The sequence below is a fragment of the Ambystoma mexicanum genome, chromosome 9 (assembly GCF_040938575.1).
Source record: "Ambystoma mexicanum isolate Mex_15411 chromosome 9, UKY_AmexF1_1, whole genome shotgun sequence".
Taxonomy (NCBI): Eukaryota; Metazoa; Chordata; class Amphibia; order Caudata; family Ambystomatidae; genus Ambystoma; species Ambystoma mexicanum.
In genome coordinates, this window is record NC_090931.1 from 1,212,313,695 (window position 1) to 1,212,332,284 (window position 18,590).

Below are 18,590 nucleotides of genomic sequence, written 5' to 3' on the forward strand. Positions count from 1 at the left end.
TTTTTAAAATACTTTTTTTCCTTTTTTTCTTAGGTTCCAAAGCATAGATGGTGAAGTTAAATACTTGCATGATGCCGAGGAACTGATTCGCCCAGAGAGGAACACATTGCTAGTCAGCTTCTTGGATCTGGAACAGTTTAACCAGCAGCTGGCAACCACGATCCAAGAAGAATTCTACAGGTAAAAGCTAGTGTAACAACATTGCACATGTACAAAAAGAGTGCTCTGCTTTCAGTGGAAATCTGTAGTATCTCTATTCTGTAAGCTGTGCTTGTAGTAAGGTTTAGGCACAAATGCTATTTTTGGCTCCCCAGGCCAAGCATGGGCAAAGAAACGAGCATATGCAAATTTAATCTATAAACAAGGACACATCTATCACATTTCATGCATAAGGGGTCGTAAATGATTAAAAAAATGTTTTGCATCTTATTTGGAAGCTAGATTTGTGGAACACTGTGCTAGCTCCTCGTTCGCCAGTGGTAGTTCCTGTTCAATACTGGATACCCAGGATCTGCTTGAACTCCTGCTTAACCAAACTGAATTTCGATCTGTGCATCTTATTAAAGAAATGTATGTACTATTAAGTCACAAATAAGTGTACATGCTGAAACCAACATTAGACGCATGTTGGTGGAGTTACCTTAGGGAAAGTATGTGTTTTTGTTTTGGTTCTAAACATTGGGAGGAAATTGTGTAAAAATGGTAACGTTAAAGTTACTAGTCATCCCAAATACTAATTTCAGTATACAAGTCCATGTAACTGCACATGAAACTTTAACCCTCACTATGCTGCTACTTCACAGCAATTTTTATTTGAGTAGCTTACGGTGGTATTACAGTTAGTGCTGTGGTGTACCTTTACCTAAACGTTATATTGGGTTTTTGCTTCTTAATCTGTAAGTTAAATATAATTGCTTGAAAGTGCATCCCATGTAAGGATCACAAATTCCCTGGTAGCGTTGTTAGGGTAGATTTATTTCTTGTGTGAAATCTCCACTCTGAGAGTCCCCCAGCACTGTTTTGCTGGACACCTGGATTTTTTTTTTTTTGCTAATTCTCCTGAAAAGGAACCTTTTTCACCACGGTCAGGCAAGGTTTGTATGGAGTGCCCTCTGGGAACACTACAAACATCTCTGACTACAGGTATAGGAAACCCAACCTTTGGTATAAGCTTGTACTACACAGTTTTGGTAGCGTGTTGAGCAGCCAGGCTTATCTCAAGAGGGGTCAGTGTGAGCTGTAGGGGAGTTAGAGATTCACAGTGACAAGTATTCAAATAAACTTACACACAAGGTTTCTTGTTAATAATTTATTGACCAGTCATTTAGAATAAGCCTTCTTCAGAAGGGAGCAATATAATAGTAACACACAAATACACTTCAATTTCTAAATCAGTAAGGACCCTTTCGGGATGGCCCACAGACACAACCTACACCCTGTGTTGACTTCAATAGCTAGGGTGCTGGGGACATTAATATCTTACTGTTGGCATTTAGATACTGTTATAAGTTGGCAACAGTAAAAGCTTATTAGAACAACAAGAGGCCACAAATATTCTTAAGCAGGCAAATACTACCTTCGGATCCCCTAAGAAGAGTCATTCAGTACAATAGGCTAAGCCAAAATCAATGGGGAAAAATTCTTATATAGGGTGAAGCACTTCTGGTAGGTAAGTCCCGCCTCCTCCCGCCCGTGATTGGTGCCCTGTGTATCCTATATGCAACTACTGAGCCGCTGTACTCGTAGGCAGCTCCATTGTGTCGTAGGCGCAGGTGAGTGTGCTTTAGCCCTCCAAGACCCTTTTCCCGCTGCAGATTTTTTAAAAATTGGCCTCCCCAGCCCTGCTCGCTCCACACTCCCCCAACCCAGCTTGCACCAACTTCCTCGTTCTCCCTTTGTCCCGCCTGTGATTGGTTGCCCAAGCGCTGTTAACGCACCTTGCCAGGGCAGCCCGCAGCCCCTGCGGCTAAGGGCCCCAAGACAAAGGGCGGCTCCAACAGAGGTGGCTCCAGAAAGTGTCAGCAGGTGTCCGCAGGGGAAGCCAGTGAAGCTAGTGACCTGCCGTCAACCAGCAGCAACCAAAAAAGTAAGTGTGGCATGGGTGGGGACTAGAGCAATTACTTTGCCTCGGAAAACCCTGCCGCTCAACACTACCTTGCCGCAGAACTGTAAATATCACCAATGCCGCACTTAGTTAGAACTATGAATATTAGCCTGAACGGTAGCATGTCCCAAACTTCGGTAGAATTGTGATTGGTGCTCCACAACGGTAGCATGGTGAATAGTAGCGTGTAACCCACTGAAACTGCAGCGTGTCCATTCGCCTGCATCGCTTCTAGATAGGATTATGAATGTTAGCAATGCCGCACTTGGTTAGAATTGTAAACACTAGCCTATGCCAGACCCAGACAGGATTGTGAATTAGCAATGCTACACTTGGTTAGAACTGTGACTATTAGCCTGCATTGTATCTAGATAGTAATTTTGATGTTGGCCGTGTCACACTTGTTTGGGATTGTGATCATTGGCCTGCGTCGCATACAGATAGGACTGCGAATGTTGGCCTGTGCCAGACCCAGACAGGATTGTAATTGTTAGCAACGTCACACTTGGTTGGAACCGTGAACATCAGCATGCGTCACCTCTTGTTGCCACACTTGTCGGAATTGTGAACAGTAATCTGCCTAGACCTGTACTAGATTGTGAGTGTTAGCAGTGGCGCACTTGGTTGGAGTTGTGAACGTTGGTTGGCCTGTGCCGGACACAGGCAGGATTGTGAGTGTGGGCAGTTTCTCTGGACCTACATGATGCTTTTCCATGTTCCAACATAACCATCATATCACATCACTATGCTTACTCTACTATACACCATAATTCAACTAGAACACAGCTATACCCCTGTTATTCCGGCCTAGCTGTTCACTTACGAATATCACCCCACTAACACCTCATCACCCTAAAAAAACGCAGCTAGCCGAGCACATTCCGGCCCTGTTGCTCACATATAAATAGCAACACTTTCCTGGCTGTCGAGGTGGACTTACCTTGCATCTGGGGTCCTGCACTCTGTTGGGGAGGTGGGGGCTCGGTCAGTCCTGCTTCCTGGGAGTCCAGAGGATCTTCCTGGAGCTCTAGGCCAGCTTAAAAGCAACGCACACAATCTGGTGTTCCTCTCCCTGGCTATACGGTTTCCAGCAGCAACTCTGTGGAAATTCAACCAGCTCCGAGAAGGATGTCCCAGTGGCTTACTTTGGAGTTGATTGGTCCCACCAACTTAAAGGGAGAAGTCGTCCTTGCAGGGGCTTCTCTGTCGATACAAATTTGGAGTTTCAGCACAGCAGCAGGGCTTCATCGGGCAAACCAACGGTCCAGGGGTTGTAGCATGCGTCCTCTTAAAGTTCTTCTTCGGTTCCTTCGTCCAGTGGTCGACTCCGTCTTCCAAGCCAAAAGCCTTGCCTTTTATTCAGTTCTCTCCCATTCATTCCAGCCTAACTGTCAGTCACCCAGCAGGGTGGCTGTCCTCGCCGGCCAATCACCAGAGAGTGCATTTGGGTCTCCTAGGAGACTAAGCACAGGCAGTTTCGGGCACCTCCCTCACTTCCTGCCTACCCCAGACACCCTGGAGCCAGAGGCGGGCTTCACTCGTGAATCCCGCCAAAAGCAAAGCAAACAATGGGGCTAAACCTGGTTTGGCACGCAGAGTAAATCTCAAGAAGGACTTTTCCACAAAGAAATGGCAAAAAAGGAAGACTGGGGCCATTTTGACAAAAATGTCACCCTTGGGTACTTTACTGCAGCTGCGAACGCAGCCCGCGGTAAATACACACCACAGTAGTCCAAACGAAACCACTGCCACCAGCCATTCAGTGAGGAAAGGGTAACATAAAATGGTTACATGCGCAGCTAGACAAAAGGATACTAGGTAACCCCTCCAGCAGCCTATTGTAAGGTAGTGTGTGCTGGGTCTAGAAAGTTACAAATGTAAGGAAAGTCAATTTCACTTTACTGCTCTGGCAAACAGTAGTTTATCGCAGAGGAGGTATTTAAACCTTTGGAAATCTGAAAGACTTCCCTGTGCCCCTGCATTAAAGGTGCTGTGTGATACAATGTAGAAGATGATGCCTATGGAGTTTGTCGGACTCCACAACAAAAAGAAACCAAGTTCAAAATCACATTAAAATACATGAGTTTTGGAAAAAAGTCTTCCCTCTCTCCAGGTTAAAAAAAATAAAGTCCTCAAAATCCAGCAAAGTTGCTGGGGGTTTGCAAGGTGGTGGGAATTGGCACATTTCTGAGAATTTTCCCTAACACCCACTCACTCCCTCTTTACGGTGGTATATGCAAGCTTTTTGCCCCTTTTTTGTATTTCATTGGAGTCTTTTGGCCTCTACAATTCCCTAAAGCAGCACACCGCACTTTCTGTGAAGTGGTGCGGGAGTTCCTAGAACTTCCACTGTATTTCTTGGTTTTCCTGACTAACTCTTGTAGTTACCAGGGCAGGGGGGTCCTTTTTATCCTACCTGTGTTTTATTTTGTGATATCAGCACACCCCACCTTATGTAGAGTGCTGAGGGGAGACCTTGTATCCCAACTCTCCAGTAACCTTTTGGTTACTGTAACAAGCCATCTGAGGCTGGTGGCTTTGTATCTTTTTTGCACAAGAGTTAAAAAAATAAAATAAAATTTCTGTGGACTTGTTGCAGGCTGTCTTCGCAGCTGTGGTAGGGGACACGAGGGACACCATTTACCTAAAATGGTGTTCTTTCCTAAGCCGATAACATGACTTGTCCTTTCTCGGTCCTTCTACCTATTTGGGTGCGGGAGGATTCTGTCTTCAACAGGCTTCCCAAGGAAAGCCTGCAAACCTTTGTCCTGCAGTATGCCTGACTGAAACCAGTCCGGACTGGCTGTCCCCATTGGACAACCAACCCCCCCACCCCCCTGAAGTTTAAATGGTGCATAGGTCATGATTGGTGGACTCAATGTTCCTGAATAAATTCAACGGTCCTGGTGCTGAAACCCAGTCGATCACTAGCACAGAAGTTTCAGAAGGAGGACACTGCCAGTGACTACCAACAACCGCCTGAGATTGAGTTACCGCTGCTGCCGACCGCAACTTCCAAGCAACAGTGAAGATCTCAAGAAGAACCTCTTCCCATAAACTGGTGGACCTATTAGGTATCGAGACAAGCTGCAGTTTGCATCCTCCCGGGAAGAGCTGCGACTTCCATGGCCTGCAATTCACCAATACCCTGGGACCTGTGCTGCATCTCTGTGCATAGTCTCAGGAAGCGCAGTTTCACCTGAAACTCTGTGGGCACCCTTCTAAGCCTGAAGCAACTTGAGCCATTTTCAGAAAGTACCCTCACTAGAGGCGAGGACCGAGCACTCGGAAGAGTTGACCGCTGTGACAAGTCATTCCACCGAGCCTGAAAAAGGTGTCATGAAGCCAGAACCGAGATGATCCTTTGCTGGGCGTCGTTCCGCACGAGAGCTGTTGCCAGATCCACCAAAGTCCCCTTCTTCTGTAGCCAAGACAGAGAAACATGTGACCGGGTCTGCTGTCGCCTCACCATTGGAACCATCCCTCAGCAACTGCATCTTCACTTGAAGGTACTCTCCACCGCCTGGAAAACTTAACCAGGAGCCTGCTTGCTTGATCATGAGACTCTGATGGGGCTGCATCTAGCTTGTATCGTGCACTCCTCCACATCTCCATAGTTGCATTGGCGGGGCAACCCTTTCTGCTTTACGGGGAAATCCGCCTGCCCCGGGACATTGGTCCTAGGGGGAGTCATCCTAATCCCCCTGGGCATGTGAAACCAACCGTTATTTACCTGCAACTGTAGAGATTCAAGAGGGATACTACCACTCATGACGCTGTACTTTGCTTTTCCCGCCTTTTCTGCATAACCCCTGATCACTGGTGGCTGAATGACCACTCTGAACATTGAAAGACTCATGCCAGATAGGGTTGGACTCCTAAAACGGGTTGGATACAAAGTTATGAGTTTGGAACAGTTTGCATATGTTTCAGGTGGATTTTTTGTTTGCTGTTAGTGTAAAAGCTATTTTGAACATATACCTATGAATGCTCATGGTTTATCTGTGCTAAGAGAATGTTTTTTTACTTACCTGAGCTTGGAAGTATAACAGTGGGCCTTGGTGTATACAAATAAATACTTATTTTGTAAGTAGTGTTTCCTTGAACCAAGGTGTGCGTTTTGTGTACCTACTACAGCCCTCCTTAGACTAAGCCTGGTTGCTACACCATGGGGTAATTTGGCATACCCCTTCTTTAGGAGTCTGAATCCGGTTCTGTGGGGTTTGGGCACTCTTTCCAGCAATTGATGGCTTATGTCGCCATTTCTGTGAATGCAACAGATGTCCACCAACTCGTGGAACTCCCGTCCCTTGCACACCCGGGTTGTGTTAAATAGCTACAAGTAGTTTTATAAAAGTGATAGTTTTTATATATGGGAATGTATTTAAGATTCAGATGTCATAGTACATTAAATTTACATACATCAATTGATGTACAGTTTTTGTACTCAAATTGGTTTATAGAGAACAAGCCCCTAAATCAAGTAATTCAACTGTTATGTAGAAATTAATTCCTTGTGGTTGTCTCAAAGCGTTCCGGGACATTATTTAATCTTGTATTTATAAGGATTCAAAAATAGTATCAATAATCAACTCTTGCTATTCACAATGAATAATTCTGCACTGCCATAATTGTTAATGTATAGTCACCTGGACGGTGTTCCTGTCTTAGTTCCTGTAGTAGAATGTATAGACTCTCTACTCTTGAGATTGATAAGGATTCCCTGCTAATTAAGGTTATGGCCTCTGTATCCAATGTAACGATAACAATAAAAAACAACAAAAGAGTGGGATATTCTATTAAAAAAATTCCATTACAAATCACATATCGGTCTAATAAGGAAAAATGGGTCTACATGTGGGTCGGTGTTGTAGATACGGTGTTTGTGGTATTATTGGGGTTAAGTTCCTATAAGGCATCCCCCACAGTAAATGTTGGTCATCTTGTTCTATGGCCACTTTTCAATATCTTGTGTTGTATTCCAAAACTATTTTCTCGGCATGTAATATCCCTCTGTTCACTTGGAACAATGAAAAAAATGAAGGTCAATATCCCTTTTGTTCGTATATAAGGACTACATTTCAGCATATCAAAAATTATTGTTAAAGTAATAACAGGGCCCAGTTTCTTGGGATTCTGGCTTACTGGGCAGACTGCAAGATTTTCCCAATTTGTTTTTCTTCTGTAAAGAAACGACAAAGCCAAAATGGCGGGTTTTTGCTGTAGCGCGTTCTACTAACGTGATGACGTCACTTGTTTACATTCGTCATTGCGGTGGCGCTGTTTATGCTAATCCTTCCGTTTTTTGTTGCTGAATCTTGATTTATTCTATTCTTTCTTAGCCGATAATCCTATTTGGATATCGTCACTACATGTATTACTCTATTGATAACATAATAAAATACTATGTACGAGCTACGGCTGCTCTTTGTAAATCTGTTCATACATTCTCAACTGAGGTCTTAACCCGGCTGAAAAAATAGTTTGCATATTAACCCAACTACTGATGCGCTCTGTGAGGGAAAATGTCATGATCTATACGGTGTACATCCTCTTGCATATAAATGTGTACCATGATGTTTTCTTTTTAGTACCCGATGTCACTTAAATATGTATCAAATATTGAATGTTCATTTATCGGCCGAGGAATTCCAAATGTAGGCATCTGCTAATGAAGATGTGATAGTTCTACTCATCCAATTAACTAAACATGGTTATGCTCACCATTGAGTTAATGGTTAATCTAGTACTCAATGTTCCAAATATATCCATGCCTTTTGATATCCACAGTAGTGTAGGATCATAAACAATAAACTACTTTCCAAGTTATGCATTTCAACAATGTACATTTCGTAATTCATTTCCCATCAACCTCACATGGTTATTTTAATTCGAACTAATCACATACAATAGTAGGAGTGCCTTAGGTCACCCAGTTACCATAGATATGGCGCCATTTCCAGGGGCCCCTCATTCATGGATTCTTGCATCTTCCAGCTGTGGTCTCTCACTGATCCAATTTTGCACACCTGGTCTGCCTACTTGACACACACCATTGATTGAATCTCGTGTGTATTTTTGTTTTGAACTGATCACTTCCTGTACAGTCAGGACCCTGTATTTCACGCAATTCTAGCCACTGCTCGGATTGTTTACCAGTAGACAACGTGTAAGCAAAAGTACGTAGAAGAACGTTTGTCTGCTCGGGTTTAGTATTCGCGTCCCACCCCCAATTCCTTGAGGGTGCAATGTGTATACACTTCCTGAGTTTCTCAGGAGTTGTGGAAAGACCTTTTCCAAAATTTTGGGTGCTATGCACTACATTTTGGTGGGGGGGGGCGGGGCTGTAACCAATATGGCACATTTTCTACTTTGTTACGTATAAAGAAAAGCTGGAGAACCAGTACATTGTTTGCAGGACTTTGAGGCACTCGTAGGAAATTAAATGGACTTAGCAGACCAGGTTTGTAAGCAGTCGTCCTCTGTCTAGGGACCTGCTACTTGTACAGGAGTGTGCCCAGAGAGGCAGTGTACCTGTAGCCTTTAGGCAATTCATGTCATACGTATTATTTTACATGCACGTCGGAAAGATGGTAATTTGATGGTAACTTTCTTTCAGAGTGTATCCATACCTGTGCCGAGCAGTAAGAAGCTTTGCTAGAGATCATGGGAATGTTCCTCCAAATAAAGAGTTCTACGTGGCCTTTCAGGAGCTACCGACTAGGCACAAGTAAGATGGCAGGATGGATGTATGTGTATCTTGTGGGTCATTGCTATGTAATTCTAACTTGCATAATGCAGGAGGAGGATTGGATGTCTCAAAGCACCAAGAGTGAAGCTTGGGAGAAGCGGAAAGCCCATGTTCTGTCGTTCACTTGCATAATGTTTTCATTGCTGTGGGGCCATTTTAAGACCAGAGGATGAAAGCTTATTATCTGGGGGAGTATTGGAGACTGCAGCAAAATTAGCCCCTGTGTGACGGGTCTTCCCGCTGTTGCCTGGCTGTGAACACTTTTTAGACTGGGTTATTGAATGACCCCCAAAGATCCTTGGGTGAGGGTGGCCTTCAGTATGTAGGTTCCATGCTGAGAATACAGCCAGTTTGCTGGCCCATCAGTTTATGGGGCCCTACAAGCAACTATGGGATACCTCTGGGTTATTGGGAATTTGGTCATAAACCATTGCTAGACTGTTTCAATAACCTGCATACTATCCCTTCTGAACCTCCTTTCTGTAGCAGTTTTCTAGTTAACGTCCCAGATGCAAACCAATGAGCCAAAGCAGCAAACCCAGACTGGTTAATATGGGGTCTTCAATAAATGAACTAATTTCATGCCCTAGGATAGTTCCTTGGGATAGGCCTCCACCTGACTCCATTGCTGCTTGTTGATCGTGCGTTATGTACACATGCGACACCGTAGGCTTGTAACACATGCTCCAAACTTCTTTCCATGGTAATGTTTTTAGAGTTGGTGTAATGTTAGCTTGTGTAATTGTTTAGCGCAGAATGTAGTTCTCACATTGACATCTTTGCGTGTTGAAATTCAAACCTATTGCCGGTTCTCCACAGAATTCGAGAACTGACAACTCCCAGGGTTGGGTCATTGCTGCGGATCAGTGGGCAGGTTGTGCGCACCCATCCAGTTCACCCTGAGCTGGTTAGTGGCACTTTTTTGTGCCTCGACTGCCAGACTCTAATCAAAGATGTGGAGCAGCAGTTCAAATACACACAGCCCAACATCTGCAAAAATCCTGTCTGTGCCAACCGCAGGAGGTTCATGCTGGACACCAATAAATCAAGATTTGTTGATTTTCAAAAGGTATTTGTAAAAGCCGCTTTCTGTTCTGTTGCAAGGCGTTAATGTAATGTGTATATGTGTGGTTCCTTGATAAGACACTGAATTAAATGAACATTTGCATATTTTAATGTTCTCTCCCTTTCAACTTCATCCAGCGCATTCCCACATGAATAGTTTCTATATCCACAGCATGCACGTTTTTAAAAATGTATTTATTCTTATTGTACTAAATTCCGCAGCATCCCACCCACTGTGCTAGCACTTACGAACAATTGTGTTTCTAGCTGCACCTTAAGCTATAAGCACATTCACGCTGTATCAAACTCTTATAAAATGTTATACAGTGACCAGTGCAACCGAATATTTTAGTATGTCTTTTACTGGTGAATTTCAAATTGGCAGGTATAACCTTCAATTGGATCTATGTCTGATTTATAGTTCCTTTCTAGGGCACAGACACATTTTTTGTGGCCACTTGTTTGACTGGGCACCTACTTTACATTGCCAGGTTATACCCGTGTGCTCCATATTTTGTAGGTGCGTATTCAAGAGACGCAGGCCGAGCTTCCTCGCGGTAGCATTCCTCGTAGTGTAGAAATAATCTTGCGTGCTGAAGCAGTTGAGTCGGCGCAGGCAGGAGACAAGTGCGACTTCACGGGAACATTGATTGTTGTGCCAGATGTGTCCCAGCTTGCAACGCCTGGTAAGATTACCATTTCATTCTTCGATATGTTTGTGACTTTGTGGTTAAATAGTGTGCTGCGTTTTATATTGACACTTTTTTCTTTGGGCAGGAGTGCGTGCAGAGACTGGTGCACGGGTTGGGGCATCCGAAGGATATCAGAATGAAGGCGTGCAAGGACTCAAAGCTCTTGGTGTGAGAGATCTGTCCTACAAGCTAGTATTTCTGGCCTGCAATGTTGCCCCCACAAGCCCAAGGGTGAGTTTGGAGCCAAGAAGATACCTGCCAGTGTATTTGTTTCTGCTCCCTTTTAGTATTTTATGCTTAAGAGGTTTCCTCAACCTCTGCAGCCCCACTCGAATACAGTTCCTTAATCCACCGCATTTTACCCAACACTTGATATTGGACTAACCTGCCTGAGCTTTGGTGTCCTCCTCTGTACTCGCTAGTTTTTCAGTGATTTTCTTGAGGGTCTTTGGTAGAATCACGGGGATATCCAGTAAATAGTTGTCTAGCCTTAGTCTGACAATCTAGACTTTTCATGATATTGGAAGAGGTCCACAATTCATTCTTCTGCTCAAGCTAGTGGCTTTCTCGATTCACTGGTGTCCACTCTGGCATGCCCGCGTGCCTTTGAACCACCTTTTGGAAGTTTCAACTTGCTTCAGAAATAGCACACAACTAAAACTGTTCAGATACATGTATAAAATGTGAAGTAAAATATTTCCGATGAGCTTTTAGAGGGCGAATTATGTTTGCTTGTAACTTCACACCCCACAACATTTTTAACAATATTTAAAGTCCAGGCATACTCTATCCAGTGACCAGGTGTTGGTTGTACAGGTAGGAATAGTGTAGTTCTGCTTAAAACTGCTCTGTTCTAAAGTCATTCGGCTGTGTAAATTTAAAGGAACCGGGACCCTGCTTGGGGCCACACCAGCCCTCCAATACAATGGACTTGCACTATTCATACCGGTAGGGGCTGCCCAATAGTGGACGGCCCACTACTGTTTCCCTACCTGGAATATGGAGGGGGCTTGTCAATTTTTTCATGAGGTGATGTTGAAACTGATGCTTGTGGCAATTTGAACTGCTGCCCCATACCGTGTACTCGGTCGTATGTACGTTTTCTTAAAATGTACTGTGTTCTAAGTTTTTTTTTAATGTCTTCAGTTTGGTGGCAAGGAGTTGAAGGATGAGGAACAGACTGCTGAGAGCATCAAAAACCAAATGTCGGTGAAGGAATGGGAGAAGGTGTTTGAAATGAGCCAGGATAAAAACCTTTATCACAACTTGTGCACCAGCCTCTTTCCAACTGTGCATGGTAAGCCAGTACATGAGCAATATTCAACAGCTGCTGTGCTACCAGCTTGAGGGCTAGACATGGGGTCAACGAAGAACATTTTGCTTTACATGTTTGTCAGCACATCTACCTGTCTTAATAGATTTCTTGGTGTGAAATGTACAGTTATTTGACTTTCCAATGCTTGTTTAAATTACCTTGATCAGGTAACGATGAAGTGAAGAGGGGCATTCTGCTCATGCTCTTTGGAGGGGTTGGGAAGACCACGATGGAAGGCACTTCATTACGTGGTGACATCAACATTTGCATTGTCGGAGATCCAAGTACTGCAAAAAGCCAGTTCCTCAAGTAAGGCTTGCTCTCAGATATTTTGTCTCCTTTCGAAATTGTGGCGATTTGTAGAAATAATTTGATGCTCGTATTCTTTGGACCTTTCTAAACCCTTTTCTTACCTATTGTTTTTGTATTGTGCAAGTAGTAAAGGATGTTTACATGCAACTACTATTGATTTGAAAGCTTTCTATAATTTGGGATATGGGTTATTTGAAGTTTCACCTGTGTTCCTCCAGGCTTGATGTACCCTTGTTGCAAGGGTATTGTTGCTACAAGTGAGGCCCTTTTGCCATACTCGTTGATTCACTATTTTTGGGTTCATGGTTAGCCCCGGTGGCGACGAGTGAAGGGAATGTCTCCCTTTATTTTTACAGTGTATCATAAGCCACCGTCACTGCAGTGCTACGGGCAGGCAGTGACCCTTTCACTTTTCCTTCAGTGACATCCCAGTTAACTTTGCGATTTGCAATGAACAAAAAAAAAAGGAAAATGGCTTTTACTTTTTTTTTTTCCCCCCTGATGAGATATATATATTTCTATGTTGAAAGACATAGCGCTTAATGTCTTGTTTTAACATGCCTCAATCGATGTAGCCGTCTGGTTTAGCGTTCGCAGCAGTACTTAGTATTTTTCACAAGATACGGATAACCTGAATTATCACATTTTCCATATGAAGGTTCCTATTGAAGTGATAATTTTTGCCATGCTCAAATACCCAGATATAACTTTAATTTGTACCCACCCATGGTTATATTATGCACTGACAATACTATATATCCTAATATGGCGGCGATGTATGCACGTATAAAATATCATGCACTATGCACTTTTGTGAAGCCATGTTTAGTATCGTGCGATATGCACTTGGTCACATGTAGCATTGTGTATCATGAACCTTTGTACTTGTAGATATCTTGGGAAGTATTTGATTGGTACTCCAGTGCTCATCAATTTTAAAGCATTCCGCACTTTGTGATAAGTCATGGTTCCAATGTGTGCACCTATTAAGTATCAAGCACTATGCCCTTTATGTCAATACTCAATGTAATATCATGAAAAATGTGCTGTATGAATTATCGAATGGTTTTTTATTCATATATATATATATATATATATATATATATATATATATATATATATATCAATGTTAAAGCACATTGCACTTTCCTCATATACAGGAATTACCATTGTCATGATTTGAATCAATATTGAATGATAAATGAAGTGTTAGAACAGATTAACACTCTCTAGGTTTCCTCCTAATGCAGTATCCACATCCAATATGGCGACCAAATGCACTGTCAAATATCACCGTGTAACCACTACAAGTGTTTGGAAATGGAAAGGGCACATACTCACCATGGGAAGGTTAAAACCCAGAAACCCTTTTTACTTTTCACAATCTGACGAAGCCCGTAAGGGTGAAACGCGTTGTTTTCTTTCCTCTGCTGTATTCTGTCCACTGTATGCTCAATAAAGGACATTGACGGAGATCCTTTGAGTGATTTCTGGAATTACTGGAGGAGCGCCACCGTCGGCGGAGAATTCTCAGCTTTTTTTCTCTATCTGTATAAATATATATATATCTCTCCATCCATTTGAGCCAAGTCACACATTACACAATGCCACCTACTAGCCATCTCTGGAAGTTCACTTCCAGTTCTTAGCCACAACAGCAAGGCATTGTGGGTATGCAAATTGGCTCCAATGCAAACCTTTTAACCTTTTTCTCCAGGAAATTGTCTAAGAGGGCAGTGCTATTTTATGCGCAGCTTAATCAACCCAAGACAGACATTTGCAAGGCTGCCAGGACAACTGCATACCTGGTGTCCCCCTTATTGGGGATCATCAGTGCAGTATAGTGCTGACAACCTTTTGGTTGGAGCATTTAGCATTGTGGAATGTGTGACTTGGTTCAAATGGGCTTTCCTATTGTCACATTTCAGGTGAAAGAGGTTTTGTTCAAACCTTTTTAAGCCCACCATAACTTTCTTGTGTGTGTGTGTGTGTGTGTGTGTGTGTGTGTGTGTGTGTGTATATATATATATATATACACATACATACATCGGCTACAGTTAAGGCGAGTAGGAAACTCATAGAAACCCCTCAAAATTCTATTCTTAATAACCTTAGATTCGAGTAACAGATTTGGGAACGTGATTTAAAAGTTTGCGGGCCCCACCCCCAGACTGCAAGTTAAGCGTCTCATTTATTTTTTTTGAAAGTGCGGCCTACTTCCCCTTCATTTTCCCATAGACAAAAAAAGTCAATTTATGCCAGAGCACAGCCTAAACCGCTGGGCTGATTTGTACCCGGTCCAAAACAACTTGGGCATGAACGGTTGACTCAGTCTTTTTGTGGTTTGGGGTTATTCCGTGCAGTGGCTATTTTAAAATTTGATTGCGAAGTGGGTGCACCCGTCCTCCAAAAAATTAGTTGGATCTCCCATGGTGCATTACATGCTCATGGTTTTCAGAAATGAAACGACTGCCATCTTGTTTTTCACTTGATGCGAGGAATATTTGCGGCTATAGCTGAGATTTTTGGAAAATGAAACGCAGTAAAGCTTTTTGTAGGTTAGAAAAAATACATTAAATACAATACATGAAATTTGGGAGTTGGAGGGGGCATAGGGACCGGTTTGCAGCACAAAGATTTCCATAGCCTCAGCTATAGCTGCGAATAGCAGACATCTCGATGCAAACTGCTTCACAGAAGCAGCTTGTGTTCTGGGGTGAGAGGCAGAGGGGATGAGGATGCTGTCTGGGGGGTAGTGGGAGCTGGCACAGATGAAGGGGACAATTGAGGGCCGGGAGGTAGGGAAGCATTTTTTATCCTGCCGTTTTGAGGATATTCACAGCTTTTTTCGAGTCTACAAAAGACTACAGATAGCCACTTGTATGTGTAGTTCGGTATGCACAGCTATATAATTTGGGGTGTTTTTATTTTTATAAAGTTCTTTGTTTAGGTATAGACTCATTGGGGTGGGTGAAAAATCCCTGGCCGTGATCAGACTTTCTAGGTATTAGTCTTTTGGATGTGTTCAGACTTTTGGACATCTGAGACTTTGGAGAGAAATAGAACATAGTGTAAGAAAATTAATATGAAAAGGAGGAATTGTAGTGTAGTTTTAGATGTACAATAGAATGTGTTTTAGGGTGTGTATTTGCAATTATGGTTTTATGTTGTGTGGCTGTGGAATGTTTGCTTACCTAGTTTATTTTTACATATTTTTATTATTTTCTGTTATTTCATATAAGTACATGAGCATTGTTCTGTACTGATTATTCAAGTTGTATAAAAATTAGTCCCCTTCTCAACTAACTTTTTGTAACAGCGGCTATGATAAGTCAATGAACTGTAGCCGCAGGTATAATAAAAAATGTTATTTGCATTTGTGTATTTATATATGATAGTTGTCCTTAAAATGACGTTTGGGGGAACACTGAGTGTAGAATTTTAGCACATCAGGGGACCTGTGTTGATAACAAGGAACACTGCATTTCCTTCATCGGTTAGATGTACTTATAGAAATTGGCCATGTAGAACTGTATGTTGTTTGAAATCCATAATAGGTTGTGGTCTTTCATGAATGCTGAAACTGCTTTATTAATGTTTCTCTGATGTTAGGCAGAGTTTGTATGCAGTACCCTCTGGGTCCACTACACACAACTAGGACTACAGGTGTAAGCAAAACCAACCTTTTGTATAAGTCTGTGACACAGTTTTTGGTAGGGAGCTGAGCAGCCAGGCCTATCTCAAGAGGGAATGTGAGCTTGTAAAGGTGTTACACAAAGGTCTACAATGACAAGTATTCAGATAGACACTTAAAGGTTTCTTGGTAAAACACTTAATTTATTACACGATCATTTATAAAGCATTCACTAAATAAGGCAACCAATATCGCACAAAAATTCTACTACAATACCGATTACAAAGCAGTTGAGCTCCCTTGAAGTATGAGCAAAATAGCATTGAAGTAGGAGCCGAAAGGCATAAGTTAATAAAACGAAAATTACAGTTACTCTAAAACAGCACAAATAGTTTGAGGTCACCAGAGGAGTTGATTCAATGCAATAGGTAGGCCAAAGTCAATGGGCTAGTGTCTTGTATAAGTAAAAACAGTTCTGGTATTTAAAACGGAAAAGTCTTTGCCGCGGTTCTTAGAAGTAGTTCACGGAAGAAAGGTTCATATGTCGGGCCACAACCTGACTAGGCCTGCAAGTTGCCAAAGTTCCACGAACTTTCGCGGTTAGAGGTAAGTTCTCTCGGTCGAGTTTTTACAGTACCTATTATTGAAGAAAAAGATGCAGCTGAAGACTTCTGTTCCTGGAAGTTCCTGCAGATCTCTCTGTTCCTGAGACTCAGTCGTGGGGACAAGAGGGAGGACGTCAGGGGACTCCTGCACGGGGACGGGTCACCAAGCTGGCAAAATGGCAAATCTTCGATTCCGGTTGCTGTTCTTCAAGCACACAAGCTGGCATCCTTCCCCCTGGTTAATCCTAATCAGCTCTGAGAATGGTATCCAGGTGGCTTATGAGTTGATTGGTCCCACCAACTCAAAGGAAGAAGTCGTCCTTGAAGGGGCTTCTCTGTCGAGATGAACTTGGCAATTCGGACCTGCAGCAGGGCTCCACCGGGCAAACCAACGGTCCAGTAGTTGCAGCAGCCGTCCTCTTCCAGCTAGTCTTCGGTTCTTTCGTTCCAGTGGTCGACTCTTCCTTCCAAGTCAAGAGACTCGCCTTTTAAACAGTTTTCTCCCATTCAATCCAGCCTAGCTGCCGCTCACCCAGCAGGCACGACAAGGCATGGCAGAGGGGGGGTGGGTCGGTCCAGGGATGACAAGACAACTATCTTAATAGACCAAGTGACATTGAGATCGCACAAGTGCGAGGGAAGAGGAAAAGTGAGGGGAAGGGGGAGAAGTGCGGGCCATAGTATCAAGACATAACAGGTGGCAGTGCAAGGGTTAAGTGCAGAAACCAAGTGTTGGGTAAGTGCAAGTAGGGGGGCCTGTAGGGATGTAGATACAGCCCCCAAGTGCAGGGTTGCCATGAGGCAGTGCAAGTGTGCAACTGGGAAGGCAGGGACATGGGCCTGTGAGTTAAAGGGTGGCCAGTTAACCAGTGCATTATCAGACAGGAGATCAGCAGGGAACCGGAGAAGGCAGAAGCACAGAGGAAAGTCTTGAGCTGCATCAGGAACTGTAGGTGGTTCTGCTCAAGTTTCAGAGAGGCTGTTCCAGAGGGAAGCACCGGCCGAAGAGGGGCATCTGCCAAACTTCTGCAAACTCTCTGCAGTGTACAGAAAGGGGCAGTGTGGCTGTCAGTCAGGGCAGCCAGCCCTCCTTTGAGACTTGGTTCCTTTCAGGCAAGGTGAAAGACGAAGGGCTGCCGAGCTTTCAGACTCTTCCCTTCTCTTCCTGCCTTCTCATACACTCTGGAGCCTTGGCAGGGAATACAAACGATTCACGCCGAAAACCACATTTCCACTGAAGTAGTTTCTGCCTAGAATGGCAGGGGCAGACCTCAGAAAAAACAAGGAAATGAGAAATGGCGAAAAAAGGAGCACACGATTCTAGCAGAATGGTGGCCATTCTGTGCATTAACGAGACTGATTTAACAGTCAGCGAGTAATGACACTAAAAAATCACTAGGGTAAAACCACTGCCTCCAGCCATTCAAGTGAACTTGCAATTGTAACAAAAATATTAGCAGGTAAGTAAGAAAGGGGATAAATTATGTCCCCCAAGCACTCCACATAAGGTGAGGTGTGCTGACTCGCTATATAAAAAGCGGATGGAAATCCCACTTCTTGGGAACAGTAGTTTACCCAAGAAATTAGAATTAAAAGGATGCCATTAAATGCTGTGTGCTGCCATAGTATATAACAATTAGTCCAAAGGTAAAGGAAATGGACTCCATCACCCACTATGGATAGACATAAAAAGGTCACCCATAAAGTGTAAAAGACTAGGTGAGAGGGGGACAAAGATTCCCACTCACCTATGGACAAGGTAAAATAATTACCAAGTGAAAACAAAAAGGTCTGGGGTTGACACAGGTCAGGATGATGTATCATAATTATGAAAAACTTACCCAACACCTCTACAGTCCTCTCTCCCTCCTAAAATAAGCCTAGATTATGTTATTGCTACCAAGTATACTAAGAGTTGGAGTTTCTATATTGCCCAAGGTATAGTTTTAGTAAAGCCACTTTGGGTGGACTTTAGAAAAACTGTCCTAACAGGGCTTGTCAGAAGAATACACAAACCCTTTATCCTTTGCTCTTTTAAATGATTTCAAACCTATCCAGCATTATTGAAAGCGAGACCTATTGACCCTGCCAATGCTGGTTTAATTACGCAAC

At 43.2% G+C, this 18,590-nt stretch overlaps 1 protein-coding gene across 1 annotated transcript in view; it reads left to right on the plus strand.

Annotated features, from left to right (window-relative positions):
• The window catches only part of MCM6 (minichromosome maintenance complex component 6), a 75,787-nt gene that overhangs the window by 17,856 nt on the left and 39,341 nt on the right, over positions 1–18,590 (plus strand). Inside the window, exons 2-8 of the mRNA XM_069616539.1 lie at positions 34–180; positions 8,724–8,834; positions 9,675–9,924; positions 10,441–10,606; positions 10,698–10,843; positions 11,759–11,909; positions 12,095–12,236. Of these exons, the coding sequence (XP_069472640.1) occupies positions 34–180; positions 8,724–8,834; positions 9,675–9,924; positions 10,441–10,606; positions 10,698–10,843; positions 11,759–11,909; positions 12,095–12,236 (1,113 nt within the window). The remainder of the gene's footprint in view (positions 1–33; positions 181–8,723; positions 8,835–9,674; positions 9,925–10,440; positions 10,607–10,697; positions 10,844–11,758; positions 11,910–12,094; positions 12,237–18,590) is intronic.